This window comes from Bubalus bubalis, chromosome 20 (assembly GCF_019923935.1).
Source record: "Bubalus bubalis isolate 160015118507 breed Murrah chromosome 20, NDDB_SH_1, whole genome shotgun sequence".
In the NCBI taxonomy this organism is placed as follows: Eukaryota; Metazoa; Chordata; class Mammalia; order Artiodactyla; family Bovidae; genus Bubalus; species Bubalus bubalis.
In genome coordinates, this window is record NC_059176.1 from 27534804 (window position 1) to 27554836 (window position 20033).

General features: G+C 39.3%; 1 protein-coding gene across 7 annotated transcripts in view; it reads right to left on the bottom strand.

Annotated features, from left to right (window-relative positions):
- Nucleotides 1-20033, bottom strand: part of AKAP6 (A-kinase anchoring protein 6) — a 497045-nt gene that overhangs the window by 297665 nt on the left and 179347 nt on the right. The window contains exon 1 of one of the 7 annotated variants that reach the window (XM_044933233.2): nucleotides 10704-11241. The exons of the other annotated variants lie outside the window; for them this stretch is intronic. Coding sequence (XP_044789168.2) covers nucleotides 10704-10712 — 9 coding nt within the window. The 5' untranslated portion in view covers nucleotides 10713-11241. Of the gene's footprint in view, nucleotides 1-10703; nucleotides 11242-20033 lie in introns of those variants that run through there. 7 annotated transcript variants of the gene reach the window in all.

A 20033-nucleotide genomic window follows, 5' to 3' on the forward strand; every position in this document is an offset into this window, starting at 1 on the left:
TTGAGGAACAAACCAACACTCTAGGCTTGAATTTCCTTTACTCCACAGCTCCTAAGACCTTGGCGCCCACTGCACAGGGACAACTCTCCACCATAGCTCCGCTCTGGACCTTGCTATCTCTCCACCTGGGGAACAATATCAGGAAGTCCCTTGTGCCACCAACCTCTTTGTCCGACTTCTTTACTCCCATTCTCCCACTACAGGTGCTCTTCACCCTATCCAAGCCACCATTCCCTCCATCCCCTTTTCTCATATGCCTCCTGCCTCCTAGCACAGCCTCTACAGTGATCACTTCAACTACTCTGCTGATAGTGTTCTCAACTTCCTCACACTTTTTGACTCCATGACTCAGAATTTGTGAGTGTCGGTCCCTTAGGCCCCATTATGATGCTACAGATGCAAAATATATGACATACCTCGGAGAGAAAAAGGTTGGGGAAACCCTTCTGCCACCTGCTCAGAACAGCTAAACAGGCATTTCTACACCCTCCCACGCCCATCCCCTTATACAAAAATTATATATATATAACCTGGGTACCATGAAACCTACATGCCAGAGCACATGCCATCTACTCTCTTTACACACACATGGCTCCTTCATAATGGATGCAGGAATGTAGTCACAGCCAGGTCATGGGTCAGGATGTCAGGCAAGTATCCAGGGGAAACTGCGCAGAAAAGGCACTAGAGCACCCATGGTGCCAGTTAACTTAGGTTTCCATACCCTCCTCCTTAGTAACTGTGAAATGTGAACTGGTCCTGTTTCCACACATCAGGTTAAATATTTTCTTACTTAGTTCACATACAGCACAGTAGCTCCTATGGCATTCAGAATCACAGCACAAAATGCATTGACTACATTATGTTTATCAACTGCCCACTTCACTCAACAGCTGCTGCCGCCTGTCACTGAAACAGGACTCTCCTATGGTTACCTAGTAGCTGATACAAACACTGATGACCTGGGATTGTTTACAAATAAACTCCATCTGGTTGGCTCAGTGTTTTTCTTTTAATTTTATGTTTATGTGAGAGAGATGCCTTTTTGGGGTAAGACTGTTGTATATGTATTTTCCGATTGTATCTTACGTCTTCTATACAGATACAAGGCTTTTAAGACAACTGTTATGTTTTTAATCAGTATCGCCAGTTTCCACCAGTGTGATATAGCAGTGAGGATGCCTTTTCTGCAAGTGCCCTGACTGCCTACTCTCCTAACTCTAAGCATAATTGCCAAGAATCCGGCTAACTCTCCCTGGGAGGGATCTATTTGCTGCTTCATCATGAGGCCACCATGCTCACTCCCAACCATTCTCAAGACGTCGTGATGGTTTCCTTGTGAAATTAAAAGTATCTGTAGATCAGCATTCTGCCAAAGTGTCCCAAACTGCCCATCTTCAAGGATCCCATGAGTATGAGAAGGGAAACCTGTCCTTCCAGCAACTTCCCTGCCCAGGTCCTAACACAACACTGGCACCCCATTTCACGAAGTTCCACTGATACAGCCACTCCCACTTCTCTTTGTTTCAAACCCCCCCAGTAACTACAGCCTGCCTCTCCATAGGGACAAAGAGTAATCAGCAAACATTTCTGCCTTCTTCTACTACCCAAATCATGTTTCTTTCTCTTCCCCTCAAATAATTTCACCGTTTCTCTCAAAACACTCTTGAGGTACATTTGTATAACTGCAGGACACATTCAGATGTTTTTTCTAAAACAAACATGAATTACAGCCTGCTTTTGAAGAACATGTCTCCCCACACCCTCTTCCATCTTTTTTCCTATCAGAATTTTAAAAACCTTGAACCCTCATCTTATTCAGAGCATACCATTACATTTAAAATAGTTTTTATTTTCTAAAAGCAGTAAGCAAGAGATAAGCAAATATAAGATGTATTGTGTGTACCTATTTTAGTCTTACTGCAAAAAGCCATGTCATCATGACTGCTCATTTTCTCTACTAGCAATTGTAGAAATGAATGAGTAAAAGTAAAGTGACTTTTACCCATATGCTCACCATATGTGTGCAAGCTCATTAGGAAAAGCTGAGAAGAGATTCTTACCTAATACATGTACTTTGTATTTTAAAAGGTAGATCAAGGGAATAGCAGTTACTTGTTTAAAAAACTCTATAAGTGAACCATGTGAACTAGAACTTGCAAGTTTATGCAAAAAAAATATTGCAGAGTATTAATGTCATCTTCAGTTGCCTTTCAAAACAGTACTTTCTCCAAAAGACAGATTGATAGCTGTTCCTGTGACAAGGTATTCTTAGTTCTCCCAAAGTAGACTACCTCCTCTTTTCTCCTTCCTCTCCACTTTTCTAATGGTCCTAGTTTCTTTGTCACATTGAAAATGACTGTGAGTGATGAAGACCGGTAGGAGGGACGCTGCGACTCTAATCACCATAGTACTTCTCTGCAAAGTCTGAAGAGCTCTGTGGTTGTTATCAGTGGTTATCCTTTTAATTACTAAAATTCTGCCAGTGTGAGGACTGAAATGAGATTATTAATGTAGAAATGATTTTTCTGTTATCAATAGCTGGTACTCGTCCATCTCCCTCACTGTACTGTACTTTTCTGGAAGCAGGAAATGTGTCCTACTCATCTTTGCACTGCTAGGACACGGCCATACAAGTGAGCACTGTTCAGAGGTTGTTTGCAGAATTGGATTCAATTGGATAAAATATTGCTATTTCACAAATCAATGTAAAATCCTTAAAAAGCAAGCACTGGTTTAGCTTCTTCCCCTAAGTATATCCACACTAATTAGTACTCTCTGCAAGTGTAACTGATACTGAATTTTCTCTTGCTTTGATAGAAGAGGTGACCAAAAAAAAAAGCATTTTGGTTAAAAATTGTGATTTTAAAAGACTCAGAGGGTTCACTGACAAAGATGCTGCTTTAAATTCTTAATCCCAGGCCCTGATTTATTTGAGATGAGAAAAATCCTGAGCAAAAAGACAAGAGGAAAACTGGCAATTGCTACTGCACACTGGAAAACCTGTTTTCTCTAACTGAGCTATTGCTTAGTCACTTTCACATTCAGTGTTTTAGATAATAGTTCAAAATCAAAGTTCATTCACCAGTGAGAATGACAGCTGTGGCCTCAGCACTCAACAGCTCATCTGGAAATGGCTCGGAAGGTCTGTGCTTTCCCCAGGACATCTTTGCAGAACTGACTTAAGGTAGAAATGGACAGAGAAGTCAATTCAGTTCAGTCGCTCAGTTGTGTCCGACTCTTTGCGACCCCACAGACTGCAGCATGCTAGGCTTCCCTGTCCATCACCAACTCCCAGAGCTTTTATACTCTAGTGCACTTGTTAATCATGCAGATTTCAAAGCCGCTCCTTTTGAAGAAAAATGGGACCAAGGAATCTGCATTTTATGAAGCATGCAGTGGCTATTATGACTGTGTTCTAAGCACCACACATCGATAAACACTGAGCCATAGACAGATCATCGATCTAGAAATGGGAGCTACATGCAAGCCAGCTGCTGCTGCTGCTACTGCTGCTAAGTCGCTTCAGTCGTGTCCGACTCTGTGCGACCCCATAGACGGCAGCCCACCAGGCTCCCCGTCCCTGGGATTCTCCAGGCAAGAACGCTGGAGTGGGTTGCCATTTCCTTCTCCAATGCGTGAAAGTGAAGTTGCGCAGTCGTGTCCGACTCTTCACAACCCCATGGACTGTAGCCTACCAGGCTCCTCTGTCCATGGGATTTTCCAGGCAAGAGTATTGGAGTGGGGTGCCATCACCTTCTCCAAAGCCAGCTGCTATACAACCATAAAAACAAAACCTTCAGCAACTTGAAGGGTAGCCTGCCACGGACACTACACAGATATCTCTACTGGAGTACTTACATTCTTTGTGTTCCAGAACACAATTTCCCACAACCTTATTTACCCATCATGATAGACTCAGGCCATTATTCTTCCACCTTCCTATTCCCCTGAACTCCTGCAAACACACACACACACACACACACACACACCTGCAGACATATGCATATTCCCTTGAGGCTCATTCCCATCTGCCTACACCACTCACTACTATCTCTTCATTCCAGTCACTTAAGATTTTATTTTCTAAAAATTTATCAAAACTTTTTGGCAATTTACATTTCTTTATCTGAGATGGGAATTTTCTAATAACTTGAAATTTTGGAGCACTTCAAGTTACAAATGGTCTTATAAATTTACCTACAAATACTTTCTTTTGATCTATTCATAAACACTCTTTACACTGGGAGAAAGTTCTATTTGGGATTTCATTGCTGACTCATAGTGTGACCTTGGAAAGGTCAACCTCTTTCTTAGATGCTTTTTATATATTTAGATCACTAAGAACATGGCACAGCTTCTAAGGATGTGTTTCTATGTCTTCCTCCCCCACATAAATATATCCACAGCAACAAGCTTGGCTGTTGATTTGTATTTAAACACCTACAGCATGCCTGCTGGAAGCTAACATTATAGACACAAGTTTTTAGATCTCACATCCGGAACAGGAAATGAAATCTCATAGTATTAGAGACCCATGAAGAACTAATTTTAGGGGCCATGGTTCACAACCTGTGACTGAGATAACAAAAAATCCATATTCTGAAGCCAATACTACCCTTTTATGTAAATTGGAGTGCATGTTGTCAATTAAACTTCTAAAAATCATTGCCTCCCAAGAACCCAATAATTTCATTTCTAGAAACCTCTTCTAAGGCTGTAACGCATTTACCTACTGAAATGCTACCACAGAGTTATTTATAATGGTGAAAAAAATCTAACAATCAAAAGAGAGGAGATTGGTTTAACGTGATGTGGTATCCCATACAATGAAAAAATACACAGATAGTAAAATATGCATTTTGGTGTTAAGAAATATTTTTAAGTGAGACAAACTAAATTATATGAGTTCTATTAAAAATTATAGTTACATATACTCTCAAGGAGAGAACTGAAAAATATGTCAAAGCTGTTTGTTCATAGTATATTCTCTAGATGACAGCAATATAAATGATTTTAATGTTTTGTCTGCATATATTAAATTTTCTCTAGTAAATATACATTTCTTCTGTGAAAAAGTAAAGTAAAAGTTTACCAACAACCAAGAAGTTAGTTTCTATGGCAACGAGTCAAGGAATAAACAGTTATGCAGAGTAAGTGATATGTAGAATATAATATAAACAGAGTCAATATCACTGATTGAAGAAGATCAATGTCAGAGCAACAGGACGCCCCAAACCATCAGCATTCTTTCCATGTAGGGACAGACCTGTCACCTCATTCACAGATAGCCTATCATCATTCTCTGAGGACTCTATGTCAGGTGGCCAGGTGCTACAAGTTGAGTACTAACAAATAAATAACATGCCATTAATCAGCGGTTATTATACTCATATTATATTCATATCCTGAATATTCATTGGAAGGACTGATGCTGAAGTTGAAGCTCCAAAACTTTGGTCACCTGATGTGAAGAACTGACTTACTAGAGAAGACCTTGATGCTGGGAAGATTGAAAACAGGAAGAGAAGGGGATGACAGAGGATGAGATGGTTGGATGGCATCATTGACTCGATGGACATGAGTTTGAGTTAGCTCCAGGAGTTGGTGATGGACAGGGAGGCCTGGTGTGCTGTAGTCCACGAGGTCACAAAGAGTTGAACACAACTGAGCGATTGAACTGAACTGAATCAGTAGTTATTAAGACTTTCAGCTCTGTTTTTATTCTCATTGCCTTTTTTAAAGTTTAGCAGAATTGATATAAAGATATAGGTAAGAAAAAGACATTAATCATCTGAAATGAGTGAGAATTTGTGTATTAATCACCCTCTCTCCCTTTTAATTTCATTGAATTGTTCCAGAGCACAACTACATAGATCATCAACCCTCTTCCATATTTTTATATAAACTCACCAGGGAGGGATGTTGCTGGGGACAGATTCCATTACTTAACAAAGTAAAACCTGTTCATCTCCAGGAGAGACCTCAATACTATAGGATTCAGAATCTTCCACTTTCAAGATACTATAGTCTTTAGGTAATCACCAAGGAAGTGAAGACATCTAAAAGGAACTCAGTATTCCCTTGGGGGTATACTTTACATAACTGAAATATCAGTTCTCCACAACTGTTTAGGAATTACTGAAATACGAAATTTTTGCTAATTGATTTATATAAGTTTCTGTTTACTTCCATCAATGCAAATAATTTGTATTGGTGTGTTTGTTCTGTCCCTATGCTCATCCTTCCATCCACAGAACCACAAAGAGAAAAATGCAAACATCTAGCACATTTTCTGAAAAATCTAATGCTGAGCATCAGAGCCTCTGTTTTCATAAAATGAGAACATAGAATTCAGCCTATATCTTAGTTAAGAAAATCCATTTTTGTATTTTGCCTGCTCCCCGCTTGACTGACTCTCTGTATTGGAACTACTCTTCAGCAAGCACTAGACATACAAAGCAAGGCGAAAGTTATTGAATTCCAATAATGTGGTTTTAAATCTACCCTCATTGCCCTTTTCCAGAGGCCCCTTTGGGAAATAAAAATGGATCAGAATAACATATCTGACCACCAAGTACAGCAACCATCCATTATTAATGTCCCAATGACACACCAAGATGAAAGATGGAGGAGCCATTCAAATAGTCATATAACACTGATTCAGGCTTCTCAAAGGACATTGTACTTTACTTTTTAAATCAGCAACCAGCTGAGAAATAAATTCAATTTCAATTCACTTCCCAAACTTCCAGATTAATTTTACCTATAAAATCATTTTAACCTCATTGCTTACTTAGATTGACTATAAACTTAGTGAGGAAGAACTTTCTTTTCTCTTATTACACACACAGAATCCTATTCCTATCAAACAATAGGCAGAAAGCACACAAAAGGAAAAGCAGGACCTATAAATGAGCTCTGAGCAAGCACAATGACCAACCAAACCTCAGGTTAGTCCTTTGCACATTTACTCCGTGATTAATAAGCTCTTCCCAACAGCATTCGAAGTCTTAAACTTCTCTACCCTTAATTAACTGCAGACAGAAACCATTTTGTGAATGTCAAGTGAAAATTCAGATGTGTACAAGTAAATTAATGATGAGTTCAGTTCAGTTCAGTCACTCAGTCATGGCCGGCTCTTTGTAACCCCACAAACTGCAGCACGCCAGGCCTCCCTGTCCATCACCAACTCCCGGAGTTTACCCAAACTCATGTTCATTGAGTTGGTGATGCCATTCGACCTTCTCATCCTCTGTCATCCCCTTCTCCTCCTGCCTGCAATCTTTCCTGGCATCAGGGTCTTTTCAAATGATTCAGCTCTTCACATCGGGTAGCCAAATATTGGAGTTTCAGCTTCAACATCAGTCCTTCCAGTGAACACCCAGGACTGATCTTCTTTAGGATGGACTGGTTGGATCTCCTTGCAGTCCAAGGGACTCTCAAGAGTCTTCTCCAACATTACAGTTCAAAAGCATCAATTCTTCTGCACTCAGCTTTCTTTATAGTCCAACCCTCATATCTATACATGACCACTGGAAAAACCATAGCCTTGACTAGACGGACCTTTGTTGACAAAGTAATGTCTCTGCTTTTTAATATGCTGATGAGTAATAAAATTAAAGAAATACAATACAAAGGGCAAATGACTTGGAGATACAGAAAATAACAGTAAGGAAAGGTGATACGAGAGATTTATAAGGATAAGGCAATTTACACTGTTTCTCCATGATTCAGATCTTACCTAGGTCCAAAAAGGGGGAGAGATGGAAGGTGGCTTACAGATAGCAAAGTTTACTGTTAAAGTTTGAAAAAGGACAGGAGGGAGGAAGATGAATAAGACACATAAAATGACACAGTTGCTGCATTCAAGCACTCAGTTCAGCTCTATTGAGGGAGAAAAAAATGTGTGACCAGAAGTGGGTGGCTGAAGAAAAAGACCTGGTGTGGGAACTCTGAGACAGAAAGCAATTATCTCTAGCTAACACAAGAGGGGAGCAGTAGAGGATTTCTGTGAGTGGTGTGATCTAATGACCTGGAACACTCAAACACAGAAGATCCTGCTTCTTTGGAATTCCATGAAATCTTTCTGGCAATAACTCAGACTTTGAGCAGAAATCAGAAGCAAGGTTTCAATCAAGAGAGTCAGGTGCAGAGAGGCCTATCTACCCTGGATAATAGCTGAATTGAAATCAGAGAGAGAACATTGATAACAAGGAAATTTCTGAGGAAAATTTATCCCTGGTACTAGTGAAAAGTAGATTCTGTAATTAAACCCCGTTCATGGTGCCTGTCCACTCATACTCTATAGAGGATTTGTGCTCCAGGTTTGCTCACACAAACATCAAGAAGGTTCTCACACTCCAAGCAGAGGGTACAAGGTATGTGTAGGGCGATTTCATCCCAAGAGACTCTTCTCCTCCTTTCTCCTGCAGGTTGGTACAAAGGTTAAGATCATCAGTGACCCTGAGGAGCCCTCTATATCAAAATGCCTCTGGGGTTTCATCACAGAGCAGCAAAGAATGAGGACTTGATCGGCCAGCCTGACTCATGATTTCCTTTTGCCAGAGTTGACATGAGAAAATAAACACACGCTTCTTTGAAATGGACAAACATTTCATCATCATATGATCAGAGCAAAGAGGCCATCTTGATGCTGAAAATAGCACCTAATTATAATAGCATTCATTCTCTATACGTCAGTCTTAGGTGGAAACAATATGGACCACAGCTTAAGCTCTATAAATAGGCTATCATAAACAAGTATATGAGGAAAAAGTAAAATAAGTACCCAAATATCTCTGGGAGACAGGACTGCAGGTCACTTTTTTCTTTAGGCTTTCCAGGTGGCTGAATGGGGAAAGAATTGGCCTGCAATGCAGAAGACGTGGGAACTGTGGGTTCAAACCTCAGGTCATTTTTTCTTCGTAGCCATATGTTTGCTTATATATTACAATTTAGTATAAGGAACATGGAATACTTTTTAAAAATAATCATTTGGTGGGGTTTTTTTTCCTGCTTGTTTGGTCTTTAGCATACACACAAAGATCCTGTTTTTTAAAAATAGGAAGCACTAAGTGTATCGTAGCAGAAAGACATGGTTAGTAGTAGTCATGGGAGAAAAGCTGGGGAAAAGGAGGGAGAAATAGCACAAAGGCTTTTGTGTAAGGACCCTGAACCCTACAAGATGGCCAGTGCCAGATTCCCCATGAGTGCTCTGCCCACAAAGATGTTACAGCCAAGTCCTGACCCATGAACTCACCCTAAAACTTCCTTTATATGTAGCCAGAACACATTTTGTTTTTCAGACTGTGGGAGGTCAGCTGCCAGGGGTTATGGAATGACAGAGATTTCCGGGAGAGGCAACCTCAATGAGAATAAAGGAGTGTCAAGTAACATACAGCCAATGTTAATCGACACCAAAGCTGGAATGACCAGCCCTCAGATGGACTATAAAAAGCCAGCAGAGTTGCATGTCTCATCAGCAGGACTCTAGTTGCCTTGGAGCCAGACTGAGTCTGAGAGTGGTAACCACTCCAGCTGTCAATAAGCAGTCAGCGCTATCATCCACCCCAAGCAGGAGCCTGGTGTCCTGGAGCCACCTTCCCTCTCATGTAAACAGCTCGCTTAAACGCAGGCCAGGACAGTGTCATTTATAACAGCGCAACTTGCACTTACTTATACAGCCAAGGAGGAGTCATGAAACACACAGTATGCCACACAAATGGCCCATGAGAGGATTTTTTAAAACCTTACAAAATATTATTGACAGTTCACTGCAAAAATGTTAGAAAAGCTAAGACAAAAAATTAATCAGGGACTTGTCTATCTCATTTACCATTTATCCCTAGAGCCCAAAACAATGCCTCACACACAGTAGGCTCTTGATAAATAAATAATCACTGAATGAAGGTAATAAATAAATCTCCAATAACCTACTCTTCATACAAAGTAGTGCATAACTTCCAAGACTGTGTTGTATTTTTGTGTTGTTTTTCACTCAATGGCATATGATGAATATTCTTTCATGTCAATAAATGTGTTTCATAATTCTTTATGGCAGCATAGTATTCCATTTTATGAAAATATAGTATTTTTTCAACCAATCCTTTGCAGCTGGATGTTGGCCTCGGAGGGTCATTTTCTTAAAGGCACAAATACCCTATTGGTCAGTCACCAAATTCTGCTGATTTTTTCTTTTGTTAGAATATTAAGTTCCATGAGAATAAGAAATCTTTTCTGTATTACTTATCACTGGATCTCCAGAACCTAGTACAGTTTTTCAAGATCAATAAACAATGAATAAGCAATGATACTTGTCTGTTCCCTTCCTTTAGTTCCCATTTCAATGGCCCAGCTCCTGTCTGAACCCCTGACATAGCCTCCGAGCTGGTTTCCTTCCCCTAATATGTCCAACCATCTTTCCTGAGACAACCATCTTTTACTGAATTAAATACCACTAAATGCCCCTTTAATTACACAATGAGTTCCCCTTTCATTATGTGATTCTCTTGCTCAGAACAACCTTAAAATCTCTGCAATGCAAGGATAAATTTTAAAGTCTGTATTCTAATTTACTAAGGACCACTATAAAATAATCACAAAATACTTATAAAAATGGAAATCTACCTTGGAGATTTTTCAGTCTGAAACTGTCATTTCACACATGAGGTAACTGAAGCTTAGAAAATTCAATGACTTACCAAGGACATGTGGCTGGCCAGTAACAGAGCTCAGGTCATTGGCTTGTAGGCCACCGCTTGTTCCTTGAGGTCACACCAGCTGTGTCCCAGTCTACCTTGCCAGCTTCATCTCCTACTCAGATCCTCATTTCAGAGGAGAGAGTTTTCAAACTGCTGCTGAAATAAGCCTGACTCATTCTGGCTCTTGTCTTTTGCTCACAGCATTACTATTGCCTAAACTGTCCTCCTGTTCTGCTTCAAATCTTTTTCAAGGTTTAGTTCAAGCCCTGCCTACTTTACAATTCTTTCCCGGGCCAAACTCAATTCTTTGTCCTCCGATCTCCATTAGCACTTGCCTGTCCCACTCATTCCAGCACTAAACTATACACCGTCTTGCAATGGTAAATATCTCATAGCTGAGTGAAGTAGCTTACTGCATGTGTAAGAAGGAAAAGAATGGTGGAAATGGAAAAAACACCAGTGTGTGGAGCCAGTCAAATACATTCTGATGCTGGAACATACCACTTAGTAAGCACAGGCGCTCAGGCATTACGCCTTGATATTTCCTTTCACTGTTTCTTATTTTAAATGTGGAACTTAATTTGAGGCCAGTGTTTCTGGTTTGCTAATTTCTGCAAAAGCCTGCCGGCTTCAAAGCAGGATTATTTTTTATACTTTGATACACTGGATGATAAGACCTTTGAGAGAAAGAATTGTGCCTTACTTATTTTAGTATTCACAGTAGAGGCTTGTGCAAAGCATTAGACTACACATTTTGGAGCAAATCTGACTACTTTTCTATAAGTAATTCTACAAATACCCAAATTGAAATTTGCTATGGTGCTATCCCCTAACTGACTAATACTTTTGACTATTAAGTTGCTCACTCAGTCGTGTCCGACTCTTTGGGACCCCATGGACTGTAGCCCACCAGGCTCCTCCGTCCACGGGATTCTCCAGGCAAGAATACTGGGGTGGGTTGCCATTTCCTTCTCCAGGGGATCATCCCAACCCAGGGATCGAACCCAGGTCTCCTGCATTGTAGGCAGATGCTTTAACCTGAGCAATTATTGGGTAGATAAACATAATACTGACCAATCTGGGAATAAGATAGTTAAAACTTTTTACTATAGTTACTACTATGCTAAAGAACAACAACAAAAAAATCCTCTAATATATTTAATTTACCTAGTCACTACTGTCTATTCTTATACCATAACTCAGGGGAAGTACTGCTTTTTAGGCACCCTGTGTAGACTTTTTTTTTTTTTTTTCTTTTTCTTAAGGTCTAAGAGGAGAGTGAAAAAGTTGGCCTAAAGCTCAACATACAGAAAACTAAGATCATGGCATCTGGTCCCATCACTTCATGGCAAATAGATGGCGAAACAGTGGAAACAGTGTCAGACTTTATTTTTCTGGGCTCCAAAATCACTGCAGATGGTGATTACAGCCATGAAATTAAAAGACACTTACTCCTTGGAAGAAAAGTTATGACCAACCTAGATAGCATATTCAAAAGCAGAGACATTACTTTGCCAATAAAGATCCATCTAGTCAAGGCTATGGTTTTTCCAGTGGTCATGTATGGATGTGAAAGTTGGACTGTGAAGAAAGCTGAGCGCTGAAGAATTGATGCTTTTGAACTGTGGTGTTGGAGAAGACTCTTGAGAGTCCCTTGGACTGCAGCGAGATCCAACCAGTTCATTCTAAAGGAGATCAGCCCTGGGTGTTCTTTGGAGGGAATGATGCTAAAGCTGAACCTCCAATACTTTGGCCACCTCATGCGAAGAGTTGACTCATCGGAAAAGACCCTGATGCTGGGAGGGATTGGGGGCAGGAGGAGAAGGGGATGACAGAGGATGAGATGGCTGGATGGCACCACCGACTCGATGGACATGAGTTTGAGTGAACTCTGGGAGTTGGTGATGGACAGGGAGGCCTGGCGTGCTGTGATTCATGGGGTCGCAAAGAGTCGGACACGACTGAGCGACTGAACTGAACTGAACTGTACTGAAGAAGCATATGTATGTTGGGGGGTGGTGTATAATGATATATGCACACACTGAGGAAAAGAGATAAGGAACTTTCTTTATATAAAAGAATTAAAGCTATATTTATGTGTGTGTATATATACACAAAAGACAATTACATCTGCCATAAAACTGCTATTTATTATTGTTGTATTGATATATAAGTTTGGGATCAGATGTCAGTTTATGTATTTCTGAATCAGTGACTAGATAATTGATCCATTCACATATTTATTGATGAGCGAATGAACCATCTCTACCTACTGGCTAACAAGTCTACATATGTCTAGATACTTACATATGCACACAAAATCAAGGCCAGATTTTATGGCCATGGCATGACTGAAATTCTAGAAGGGCTAGGGGTGGGAGCGCAAATTATGTGGATGTGGCAAGAGCTGATCTCTTCATAGTAGAGCACTTACCATAATCTTTGCAGTCTATTTTTTTTTTTCAGTTTAAATGTTTCAGTTCAGTCTAAATTTTTCAGTTTCTACACCAAGGCAGAACAAACAGATCTATGACTTTTGCTTTACACTCTATCTACAAAACAAGCTAGTTCAATGTTCACAGGATAGTGCTATTAAGCTTCCAATAACTATATTCCCTTCCATTTTTCAGGACTTTAGGACATTCCTTCAAGTTGTTCACATGGAGGAAGAGCTCCTGGGTTGGTAATTACAGAAAAACCCGAATGGTCTTTTTGGCCAACCCAATACATTAAAGCTAGGCTTCACACATCTAAAACTAATGTCTTCCCCCCAAGTTATTGCTTTTTCAGCAGTGCAATTAAAATAGAAATTTCTAGAATTCCACATTAAGAACTGCCTTCAAGACAAGTTCACAAATTGCACAGTAAAATAAATGCTATATCTTCACATTCATTTCTATTTTGACGAATGATTAATACCCAGCTTAATAACCTGGCTTACTCACCCTACGCTTGGCCCTAAATAACTTTTGTCTGTTTTCAAAAATCAAATCTACTATAAAAAGGATGAGAATTAGACACCACTGAGGATTTTGAAAGAAGTATGTAGACGTCTCTAAAAAAGATTCCAAAAAATGGATTCTCAAAGTACTGTGCATATTATTGGACCATGACTCTGAAAATGAGTACATTTATTTATACAATGATATAAATTCCTTGTGACTGAGCAACTAAATGGAATCATTCATATTTATATATACCTCATAAATAAAACATGCATATACATTATGCATGTATCAGAATGCCTTATACATAATACTCAATAAATACACTTTTTCAATAATTGTTCCTAAGTACAGAATCAATGTTATTGATTTCTCTTTTTGCCTCAGGCTCCAACATAGCTTGACATGGCACTGTTATGTCTTTATTTAAAATTTATTTCATCATGATTTGTCTACATTGATTTTGGTTATTTAAAATATTGCATTAAAATACTATTTATCTTGATTACTGAGTTTTTTGTCACCCTCTAAAATTTTGGGCCTGAGAAAAGTCCCTCAGTTGCTTCACTGTAATCTCCGTCCTGCTTTGGCTAACCCACTGGCTGAGGAAGATGACAGAACCTCCCATGCTAAGCTAGGTCCATGTCAGCCACCATCAGAAAACCAGCAGGCACAAGAACTAGACAAATGCTTATGCCAAATGGCACTGAATTATGAAGTGGCTTCTCATGCAGCAAGAGTTAATTGATATAGCAATGACAATTATAGGTCTATAGAGATTAAATTTAGGGGGCTAGTAGACTCTGGGAGTTATGATTATATTATTCAAAGTTTGCTGCTTATCTGGAAAAATAAATGAGACAGTATAGAGCAGATTATGGGGCTTCCTGGTGGCTCAAGAATCTGCCTGAAATGCAGGAGACCCAGGTTTGAGCTCTGTGTCAGGAAGATCCCCTGGAGAAGGGGATGGCAACCCCCTCCAGTATTCTTACATGGAAAATTCCACAGACAGAGGAGCCTGGTGTGCTATAGTTCATGGGGTCACAGAGTTGGACATGACTGAGTAATTAACACTTCCACTTTTCACTTTCATAGTAGATTGTATTACTGATTTCTAATAGTCAGTGTTCTTCTTTATGAAAGGGTTATACTTCTTCAGCCCATTGATAACAGACTTGGCCAAATGACTTGTTTTGGCCAGTGCAAAGTGAGCCAAAATGAAGTAGCTGAAATTTTAAAAACCATAGAGTAACCCTCCTGTCACTATTTCCTTCCTGATTTCAGAAGACCAGAATAACCCCAAAAAAGCTGCTCCTTCAGCCTGGTCCCAGATGATAAAGACACAGAGGGAGAGCAGAGCTGAAACCCATGCACCGAAATGCAGAGCCCAGGGACCACAACAGAGACTCAATGCAGCCAAAATAAATAAATAAAAAACAATATAGCAACAACAAAGATAATGCCTTGTAATGAACTTAAGAAAAATGGAGAAGACCTAAATTTTTAAAAAAGCTTTAAAACACTAATGAGGTTTTTTAAAAAAAAAAAAAAGAATGAGTAGAACAACAAACTATGTCGCTGGATAGGAAGTTTCCACATTAAATAGCAGCCCTAAGTTATTTTATAAACATGATGCAAGTCCCCAAACAAATATCAACAGATAGTCCTTTTCACTGCGGGGAGGAGTTGAAGGTTGGGGTTAGAAACAGACAGTTTGATTCTAACATAACTGGATAAACAAGAATAACCAGAGAAAACCTTAAAAAAAAACAAACCACAATGACGGTGTGCATGCTAAGTCGCTTCAGTTGTGTTTAACTCTTTGCGACCCTATGGATCCAGGGGAGGCACCAGGCCCCCTGTCTGTGGGATTCTCCCTTCAAGAATACTGGAGTGGGTTGCCATGCCCTCCTCCAGGAGATCTTTCCAACCAAAAGATCAAACCTGTGCCTCTTTTATGCCTTCTGCACTGGCAGGCCAGTTCTTTATCACTAGTGCCACCTGGGAAGCCCTCTTTAATAAATATCAAAATATATTATAATGTCTCAGTAATTAAAGTTGTGTAATATATCACAGACAAATAGAAAAAAACAAGTCCAGAAGAAGACCCAAATACATAAGGGTATTTGAGCTTGTGATAAATGAGGCATCTCAAGTCAGTGAAGAAAAAAGCAACAACCAGACAAATATCTTAAAAGATTAAGTTGGATCTACCATATACCTGGATAAATTCCAATTGTATCAAAGATTTAAATGTAAAAAATGAAAACATAAAAATTACTAGGAAAAAATAGCTGAGTTATTTATAATCTTGGAATGAGTAAGGCCTTCTGGATAAAAAATCCAGAGCTATTAAAAGAAAGACAAACTTGTATACAATGTAAAAAGGAAAGAAAAGTTCTGCAAAATTGTGAGAAAGCATACATTAAGCATGCCTGCCAAGTCGCTTCAGTTGTGTCAGACTCTGTGCGACCCCATGGACTGCAGCCTACCAGGCTTCTCTGTCCATGGGATTCTCCAGGCAAGAACACTGGAGTGGGTTGCCATTTCCTTCTCCAACATTAAGCATAGTCAATGACAAATGAGAAACCCAAAAAAAAAATACCGTGGTCCATATCACATGGTTTATACCCCTAATCAACACAGAACTCCAATAAATCAATGAAGAAAAGATGAACAACACAACTGAAAAATAGGCAAAAAAATTAATATCGTTCATAGAAAAAGTATTACTTCATAGAAAAAGTAATAGTTAAACATATGAAAAGCTGCTCAACCTTCTTCCTAGTATGAGAAATATAAATTTAAACCATACCAAAGTATCAGCTACAAGGCAAAAATCCAAAAATTTGATAACTCAAGCTATTGGCAAAGGTGTAGGAAACAGACACTTTTAATATATTTCTGGTTGGAGGGTAAATTAGTGAGATAACTGAAGAGAACAATTTGGCTATTTCTGTCAAATTCCAAATACATATACACACTGACTTAGAATTATACATCTGAGAATTTACATCTCTAATATATTTACACTTTTTGTGAAATTACTCATGTTCAAGCTATTTAATGTAAAATAAGTTTACAATGTCTAAATATTGGAAACAGATTAAATGTCCAGTAATGGGTGACTAGTAAACTAAGGTACATTCACATGACAGAATACTACACAGCTATAAAAAAGAATTAGGATGATAAAAAGGCTCTCTATAATTCTGGCATAGAAAGATCTCCATTAAGTTTAAAAAGCAAGGTTTAGAATAGTGTGTATAGAGTAACACAGAAGAATGAATATATATTTGCTTATAAATGCAAATATGAAGTCTGGAAGGATCTGTAAGAAATAGATAAGAATGAGTACAACTTGGTTAGGGTACGAGAGGAATAAGCTGGACATCCTCTACTGGATGACAGAAGGGGGACCTTGGAAAGTATATATTTCATATTTTTAAATTTTTGAAATCTGTGAATGTATTTCATATTCAAAAATTTAAGACAGCATCAAAAACTCCAAACTAGTTTGCCATAGGTAATTTAAAGCTAAAGGGCAGTCAGTGGTTTAATCATATCATCTTCAATAAAAGTGACTGGAAAAGGTCAGTTTTCATTCCAATCCCAAAGAAAGGCAAAGCCAAAGAATGCTCAAACTACCGCACCATTGCACTCATCTCACACGCTAGTAAAGTCATGCTCAAAATTCTCCAAGCCAGGTTTCAGCAATATGTGAACTGTGAACTTCCAGATGTTCAAGCTGGTTTTAGAAAAGGCAGAGGAACCAGAGATCAAATTGCCAACATCCACTGGATCATGGAAAAAGCAAGAGTTCCAGAAAAACATCTATTTCTGTTTTATTGACTATGCCAAAGCCTTTGACTGTGTGGATCACAATAAATTGTGGAAAATTCTGAAAGAGATAGGAATACCAGACCACCTGACCTGCCTCTTGAGAAACCTATAAACAGGTCAGGAAGCAACAGTTAGAACTGGACATGGAACAACAGACTGGTTCCAAATAGGAAAAGGAGTACATCAAGGCTGTATATTGTCACCCTGCTTATTTAACTTATATGCAGAGTACATCATGAGAAATGCTGGGCTGGAAGAAGCACAAGCTGGAATCAAGATTGCCGGGAGAAATATCAATAACCTCAGATATGCAGATGACACCACCTTTATGGCAGAAAGTGAAGAGGAACTAAAAAGCCTCTTGAGAGTGAAAGAGGAGAGTGAAAAAGTTGGCTTAAAGCTTAACATTCAGAAAACAAAGATCATGGTATCTGGTCCCATCACTTCATGGGAAATAGATGGGGAAACAGTGGAAACAGTGTCAGACTTTATTTTTTTGGGCTCCAAAATCACTGCAGATGGTGATTGCAGCCATGAAATTAAAAGACGCTTACTCCTTGGAAGAAAAGTTATGACAACCTAGATAGCATATTCAAAAGCAGAGATATTACTTTGCCAACAAAGGTCCATCTAGTCAAGGCTATGGTTTTTCCAGTGGTCATGTATGGATGTGAGAGTTGGACTGTGAAGGAAACTGAGCACCGAAGAATTGATGCTTTTGAACTGTGGTGTTGGAGAAGACTCTTGAGAGTCCCTTGGACTGCAAGGAGATCCAACCAGTCCATTCTGAAGGAGATCAGCCCTGGGATTTCATTGGAAGGAATGATGCTAAAGCTGAAACTCCGGTACTTTGGCCACCTTATGCGAAGTGTTGACTCATTGGAAAAGACTCTGATGCTGGGAGGGATTGAGGGCAGGAGGAGAAGAGGACGACAGAGGATGAGATGGCTGGATGGCATCACCGACTCGATGGACTTGAGTTTCAGTGAACTCCGGGAGTTGGTGATGGACAGGGAGGCCTGGCGTGCTGCGATTCATGGGGTTGCAGAGTCGTACACGACTGAGCGACTGAACTGAACTGAACTGAAGGGACTCGTGCTATCATCAGTAGTCCATGGAGAGCCATCACTCCTTACAACTAGTCTGATTTGAGGAATATTATCTCATTTCTCCATCTAAAATATCCCTTTTCCAAGAAATAAAGCAGCTTATTCAACCACTTCAACTCAACAGTTTCACTAACAGCATTTCTGTTACTATTCTTCTAAGTACTTCTAAAAAGCTGAAAACTTCAATTGAACAGGCTGCTCATTATAACATAAAATGCAATTTATACATTGATTGAAATAGCTTGATGAGGACCTTAGTAACCCTTTGCTTTGAACGAGGAACTTCAGCATGCTAAAGGAAAAGGCCCACTCAAGATGATAATGCAGTGTTCAGAATAGTATTATTAGTTGAATTATTCAGTAATAAGGCATATTTGCTTCATTATACTTGGGCTGCCTGTCATTTTCCAAAACAGCTGTAATAGGATACTGTCATTAAGTTATAGAGCAGCCTTGAAGACAAAATATTGAAGACCTGAGGTTTTCTGCAAGAATTGTATCTACACAGACAAAATTAAAGAGGGGGTTGAGGGATAAATAAACAAGGATTGGGCAGTCTAAGAGAAAAAACATCACTCTAGGGACCAGCATTCTACTTATACTTTCTCATAAACTAACCCATCATGTAATGTACCCGGGCATCAGTTTCCTGATTTGTAAAATGTGGATAATAACAGCCTATCTGCTGTGATAGAGACTCTGCTGTATGCTCTTTAAACCCATTTCCTCTTCCTCTTGGGCACAGGGCTAAAGAACATTTCCCAGGTATCCCAGGGACTTAAGTGGGTTTGTATGACTGAGTACTGACCAATGGAATGTAGGTAGCAGTAATACTTTGCTGCCAGGTCTAATCCCCAAAACTTCCTTTGGGATACTCTACCAAACTCTCTCTTCTTTGTTTGCTGGCTAGACTCAAAGGATCCAGTGGGGTAATCTGAAGTCAGGGAACGGCAGTCTCTAGAACTGCACTGTCCAATGTGGTAGCACTTGAAATGTGGCTACTCCAAATTGAGATATACTGTAAGTATAAAACACATGCTGGATTTTGAAGATTTAGTATAAAAATGTTTAAATAGCTTTTAATAATTTTATAATGATTACATGTTAAAATAATATTTTGGACAAACTGGGTTAAATAAACTAATACTGGATGCTTGGGGCTGGTGCACTGGGACGACCCAGAGGGATGGTATGGGGAGGGAGGAGGGAGGAGGTTTCAGGATGGGGAACACATGTATACCTGGGGCAGATTCATTTTGATATATGGCAAAACCAATACAATATTGTAAAGATAAATTAAATAAAATTTAAAATAAATAAATGAAATTTATTTTACTCGTTTCTAAGATCTGGCTACTAGAAAATTTAAAATCACATACATGATCCACATTTGTGGCTCATATTATTTATTTATTTTGGACAGTGCTGCTCCA